This window comes from Pelophylax lessonae (genome assembly GCF_965119305.1).
Source record: "Pelophylax lessonae genome assembly, chromosome: 8".
In the NCBI taxonomy this organism is placed as follows: Eukaryota; Metazoa; Chordata; class Amphibia; order Anura; family Ranidae; genus Pelophylax; species Pelophylax lessonae.
The window spans coordinates 253,645,858-253,652,340 of NC_138775.1; the positions used below are offsets into that span (position 1 = coordinate 253,645,858).

Below are 6,483 nucleotides of genomic sequence, written 5' to 3' on the forward strand. Positions count from 1 at the left end.
CTTATTGCAATTTTTTTTACCAAAAATATGTAGCAGAAAACAAATTGACCTAAAATGTTAAAAACATTTTGATTTTTACATTTTTTTTTTTTTTGAAAATTGTCACTCTTTTTTTGTTTATAGCGCAAAGAATAAAAATCGCACAGGTGATCAAATACCACCAAAAGAAAGTTCTATTTGTGGTAAAAAAAAAATGTATTTGGGTACAGCGTCGCACGACCGCGCAATTGTCCGTTAAAGTAACGCAGTGCCGAATCGCTAAATAGGGCCTGGTCATTAAGGGGGCAAATCCTTCCAGTCTTAAATTGGTAATTTGTGTACAGTGTTGCATAATGGAATAATTGTTAGTCAAACTATCACATGGCCTGGAAATGAAGAAGTATTACAAGCTGGTACTCAAGTGGTTACCATAATCATTTATCCTGTTTACAGTGACCATAACACCAATAGTTCCTTTTTTGAGATAAAGCACCTCGTGGCCATTACTTCTGCTTTTTCAATGCAATTAATAGAATTTTAAAGAAAAGGACATTGCAGAGAACGGATAAAAATGTTTTGTTTCCCTTAGAGAAAAAAAATAGAACCAATATATCTCAAGTAGCCAAATCTGTTATTTGTATTTACTCTCAATTGTACATTGCTGACAGTAGTATAATTTTTTTTTTCAGATTGAAGAGATTGAAGTTATTTTACCAAACAAGCATTATTTTAATATTGACATGAGCAAATTTGGCCTAAACAACCAGGATGAGGTAATCATCTCAAATCTCAATACTCCTGTGGTTAGAAATGTAACATTTTTTTTAATTATAATTTTTTGATGTAGCTTTCAGGGTTTTACTTACTTGCTGTTCCAGATTTTTATTTTGTTTGCGCAGAAAAAATAATAATTTTAATTTTATTTTTTTAAACAGATCTTGCTGCCCTCAGACAAGCCCTATGGAAATATCGCTGGCAGTGTCCGAAGAAGAATTCCATCTAAGTTATAATTTTTGCAGGAGTAAAGGAAGTGTCTGCTGACCAGTGTGATTTACTACTACCAAAAATAAAATATTCAAATGATTGCATTCACCTTAATTGCACTTTATTTGTTTAGGAAGAAAGATTTTTTTTTTTTTGGATAGATTCATTTTATTAGACACAGCACAGAAAAAGCAGCCTTACAGCTCGCTGCCAAAAAATAAACGCTCCACTTTCGTTCCATAACCAGGTGAGTTTCTGCCAGAAGAAGTTCAAAGGCAAGAGTCCCAAAACAGTGCTAGATGCCTGAAGCCCAGAAACAATAACTAAAGGCCCGTACACACGATAAGAAAATCTGAAGGGAGAATTCGTCCAACGACCGATCTGCCGATTTTCGGATTGTTTGTATGGTGCTTTCGACAGCCGACTCCGACTTTTCGGCTGTCGAAAGCAAATCCTGATGTGAAGGCTATATAATTTTTGTCGTCCGTAATACAACGTCCGATTTTCGTCTCATTAGTACAGATTTCGACGGAAAAAAATCTTAAGAGCAAGACTAGGCATGCTCAGAGACGAAAGAACACATACAAAGCAATCCAACACATGACATCACTTCTGAAGTAGAATTCTGTCGTACGGGAAAATTCGTATGAAAATAACCTCTTCACTTTCCACATCAGACTAGCATGCCACAAAAAACGGACGACAGATAGTTCCATAATCTGATCGTGTGTACGGGGCTTTACAAACATATAGTTGTGTTTACCATGCTCCTACAATGGCTGAAGATGAAAAAAAAGAAAAAAAAGGTTTATATATATATATATATATATATATATATATATATATAGAAGGAGCACAGGCACTCTGTAATCATTCCAGAGAGAACGGCTTTACAACAGCTGACTGTCCTCTCTCAGCGGGGAATGATTGCGGGTGTCAGGTGGCAATCAGAGCCGTCTGCCCCATGCATCCAAGTTCCCGCTGCCGAGTGGGGGCGTGCGCTCACCCCCTAGCTGCAGGCGCACGACCGACGTATACCTACGTTGGTTCGCACAGGAGGGGCTGCCTGCTGCAGTATAAGTTCCACCCTCAAAATGAACTTTTCCCCATCTAATTGGATGATTACAATTTTTTTTTGTTCAGTTACCTTGTTTTTAAAGAAAATATACTTACCTTCCTTCCTCTTCCTCCCTCTGCGGACACGGCCGCCGACATCACTTCCTCCTTGCATTGACTTCTGGGAGATGAACGTCATCGATCCCAGGAGCCAATGCACCTGCACCGGCCCCGCTCGTCACTTCCAGTGCAGGCGCGTCATTCCCTGCTGAACAGCTTTTGGACATGCCCAGGAGCTGTGCAGGGATGACGCGCCTGCATCGGAAGTGATGAGCAGGGCTGGTGCAGGGCATTCTGGGACTCTGATGTCACTGAAGAGGACACCGAAGAGGCTCCGGCTTCAGCTGCCCACACCTGAGATGGCAGCGCTGGACAGGACATTTTCAAGGTAAGTATTGCTTCTAAAAGGTAATTGAAACAGGGGACAGTTCAGAGGCTATTGTTGCTTAAATGTACTAGCCCTGATTGTGCCGGGGGTATTTTTATCTAAAAAAATTTTTTAGAGTGGAACTCCGCTTTAAGTTATTAAATTGAGGGTTCCAATAATTTTGTCCAGTCCATTTTCGGAGTTTTGACTGTAATGTGTCAGATTTGGATTTTTGCTTCACCACTTTTTTGTGTCATACCAATACATACGAAAGAAAACATGAGAATGCCTAAACATTTGAAATTGAAACAATTTTTTGGGCGAAGTGGTGCATTATTTGACTGAAATACAGAGGTGCCAATATTTTTGGCCATTCCTGTAGATACATTCTACATGCAAAACAAGGAGGATACCTCCTACAGGTAGAGAATGAATGAAGCCACAGAAACATCAATGGACACGTAGAGATCACACACAGCGTACTGAGATGTTATAAATGTTTATTGTACATTTCGGAGCACTGACAAGCATCAGCAATCGTCTCTCATGCAATCTTGTCTGGTAATAAAATACATCTATATTTCCTGTGAGGGTTTCAGCACCAACAAGTTGAGAAGCACCATTGTGTTCTGGTCCTACACTTAGAAAGTTCAACTTTATTCCATTGATTGTCACCAAAATTTAATAAAATAACTTTTCATTTCTAATATTATTTTACAGCAAAAAAGGTAACTTGTACTTAAAATACATCCCACTGAATAGGTCAGTCTGCTCCATATAAATGAAATCAGCTATGGGTGCATCTCAGCAGTTTGGATCACCGACTGTCCCTCTTATAGCTCTTGGACATTCCAATGAGATCTCCACATCAGAACTATTAGCTCCACCTACACCAGCAGACTCCTCCCACTACATTCATGGCGTGCGCCACACCAAAGTAATGGAAGCAGCAAGCAGATCTAGAATTGTAGGTACTGAGATCTTGTTGTTATAGTCCCCGAATGGTAAAGGAAGCCTGTGAGTGATTCTACCACCGGCACCCACCCCGAAATATTCATTTTTAGTGGACTTTTAAGAGCTGCTAAAAATATCCATATGTGCCAGTTTCAAGGAATATCTATCTATCTATCTATCTATCTATCTATCTATCTATCTATCTATCTATCTATCTATCTATCTATCTATCTATCATAAATATGAGTAGCTCTTTAATAAACAAGCTATAAAATAAGTTAAATTATATTTTCACTATCCCAATGTCATCATTTCCATTAACCAGTTCTGGACCAGAAGGATTTACCCCCTTAATGACCAGGCAATTCTTTGTGATTCAGCACTGCGTTATTTTAACAAATTATTGCGCCGTCGTGCGACGCTGAACCTAAATAAAACTGATGTCCTTTTCTTCCCACAAATAGAGCTTTCTTTTGGTGGTATTTGATCACCTGTGAGATTTTTATTTTTTGCGCTATAAACAAAAAAAGCGACAATTCTGAAAAAAAAAATATATTTTTTTCACTTTCTGCGATATAACATCCCCCCCCCCCCCAAAAAAAAATTTAAAAATCACATTTTTCATCCTTTCAGGCCAATTTGTATTCTGCTACATATTTCTGGTAAAAAAAAATTCCCAAAAAGCGTATTTTGATTGGTTTGCGCAAAAGGTATTGCATCTACAAACTAGGGGAGAGATTTATGTCATTTTTATTTTACTAGTACCGGTGGCGATCTGTGATTTTTAGTGGGACTGCGGCATTGCAGCGGACAGATTGGAGCCCTAACTGACGATTTTGACACTTTTGGGGGGACCATTGACATTACTACAGTAATCAGTGCTAAAAATATGCACTGTTACTGTAATAATGACACTGGTAGGGAAGGGGTTAAACTAGGGGTGATTAAAGGGGTTAAGTGTGAGCCTAGGGGAGTGTTTTCTAACTGTATGGGAAAGGAACTTGTGAAATGAACACAGAGACCTGTGATCCTATATAGAAGAATCATTCATAAATACAATGCATGATGGGTCAAAAAAATATAGTGACAATAAGAATAGCATATTGATAATTGGTAAAAAAACAAACAAGTGCAAAAGTTCATGAAAATATATATGTTAAATTCAAAAATAAAAATAAATGTCCCAAAAGTGATATCCAAAAAAAGGAAAAAAAGGAGGATCCAGAGAAACATGCAAAAGGAGAGAGTCCAGCTTCTGACGTCAAACGTATGACTAAACGCATTGGGTGGTAACAAACGTGACGTCACTGCGCTACTACGCCGTTTTTTCCGGTGTTCAGTTTTTATGGCCACCGCTGCAGCTTCTTTTTCGTTAGACTTGATTTTAACATGGACCATGTAAGTGCATTTGCTCCTTTAAATGAACAATTGTACATAGTATTACACTATGAGTCAGCCATATTTTATATGCATGTGTACACCGGGAGTGATAGCCTAACTAGAAGAACACGGGGACTCACAGTATCCATGCGCAGGGGTTTGGGAGATTTATCCCTAAGACTCATTTGACTTTTCAGTTGAATTGGAGGATAATTTGTTCTGGTAAGCAGCCATTTACTGATTGGTGTTGATCCATGGAGATTTTTTGGGAAGCTGGACTCTCTCCTTTTGCATGTTTCTATGGATCCTTCTTTTTTTATTTTTTGGAATTTACTTTTAGGACATTTCTTTTTATTTTTTAATTTAAAATACATTTTTCATGAACTTTTGCACTTGTTTGTTTTCTACCAATTACCAATATTCTATACTAATTGTCACTATATTTTTTGACACATAATTCACTGTATTTATATGTGTGTGTTATAAATGATTCTTTGGGTATTGCTTTATGTCATTGAGTGTGACCGTTTTTCAGTTATATGATCTAATCATTTTATTTTGTTTCCTTGATGATTAGCACAGCATTTTTTGCATGTTTGTACTACAAGTCCCATCTTCCAGCGAGGCAGACAGACTCATGGATTTCAATGTGGAACACTCCTAGACCATTGACACTTCCTACAGTTCTCCAACTGAAAGTTCGCACCTTAGTACAGACATGGAGCTGGAGGAAGTCTGCAGGAGCCTGGCCTTGAATCCACGACCACTGATCATGGATGCAATGCTCTGCAGGTTCCTATGCAAAGAAAATTAAAAATCAAACAAATATATGTGCATGTATTATTTTTCTGTAAAAGGTGGACTTAGTCCCGGTTCACACTAGGGCGACCTGTGAGACGACCTGGTCGCCTCACAGGTCACCGTAGGTCGCCTCCCATAGGGAAGCTGCGAACCTGTTCTATTAGGAGCGACACAAGTCGCTCCGACTTAGAAAAAGGGTCCGGAGCTTCTTTGGGGCGACCAGGAGGCGACCGCCATAGACTTCAATGTTATGAAGTCCGTGGCGGCCGCTCCGAGGTCGCGGTGCGAAGTAGCGTCGCTCGTATGTGAACGGGCACTTAGACTTTAAGGCAGCTCATTGTTTTCAAAAAAACAAAAAAAAACAAACAAATGCAGTGTTTTTTTTAAGACGCAGTGCACCGCAACTTATGGCTGCATTGCACTGGTGCATTGGGGGTGCCATTTAAAATAAATGGCACTGCAATGTGCTAACGCACTTTTTCTTTTTTTTGTAAATATTTTATTTATGAAGTTTTGCAGAGAAGATACAGAAAAATACCTAGCCTGCTCCTGCAGAGGGCGCCATTACCCAATAGCGAAGAACATATGGAAGGGCTGCGACTGTCAGAGGACGTAAGATAAATAAACAATACAAGCAGAAAACAGCAAGGAAAAACTAGAAACAACATCAGAAATGTAAAAGCAAGAGAATGCCGACAGTGGAGGCAATAGCCCCATAACCACAACCCTTAGCAGGAACAAAGCACCCTCGTGGGAAAATGTAGGTTGCCACGGCCACGCGCATAAGCGGGCAACTATCACTAGGTGCAAACTAACGCACTTTTTCAAAGAGTTTGTTTAAACCCTTAGTAATTCGGCAGCATGTGAGCAGTTTTTCCTTTGTTTCAGACAGTCTGTATTGG

The 6,483-nt window shown here is 39.2% G+C and overlaps 1 protein-coding gene across 2 annotated transcripts in view; it reads left to right on the forward strand.

Annotated features, from left to right (window-relative positions):
- LOC309561397 (uricase-like) overlaps positions 1-1,071 on the forward strand; it is a 33,722-nt gene extending 32,651 nt beyond the window's left edge. For both annotated transcript variants that reach the window (XM_082265278.1, XM_082265279.1), the window contains exons 7-8: positions 669-752; positions 915-1,071. In XM_082265278.1, the coding sequence (XP_082121404.1) occupies positions 669-752; positions 915-989 (159 nt within the window). In that variant the 3' untranslated portion in view covers positions 990-1,071. The remainder of the gene's footprint in view (positions 1-668; positions 753-914) is intronic.
- Positions 1,072-6,483: the final 5,412 nt, after the last annotated feature.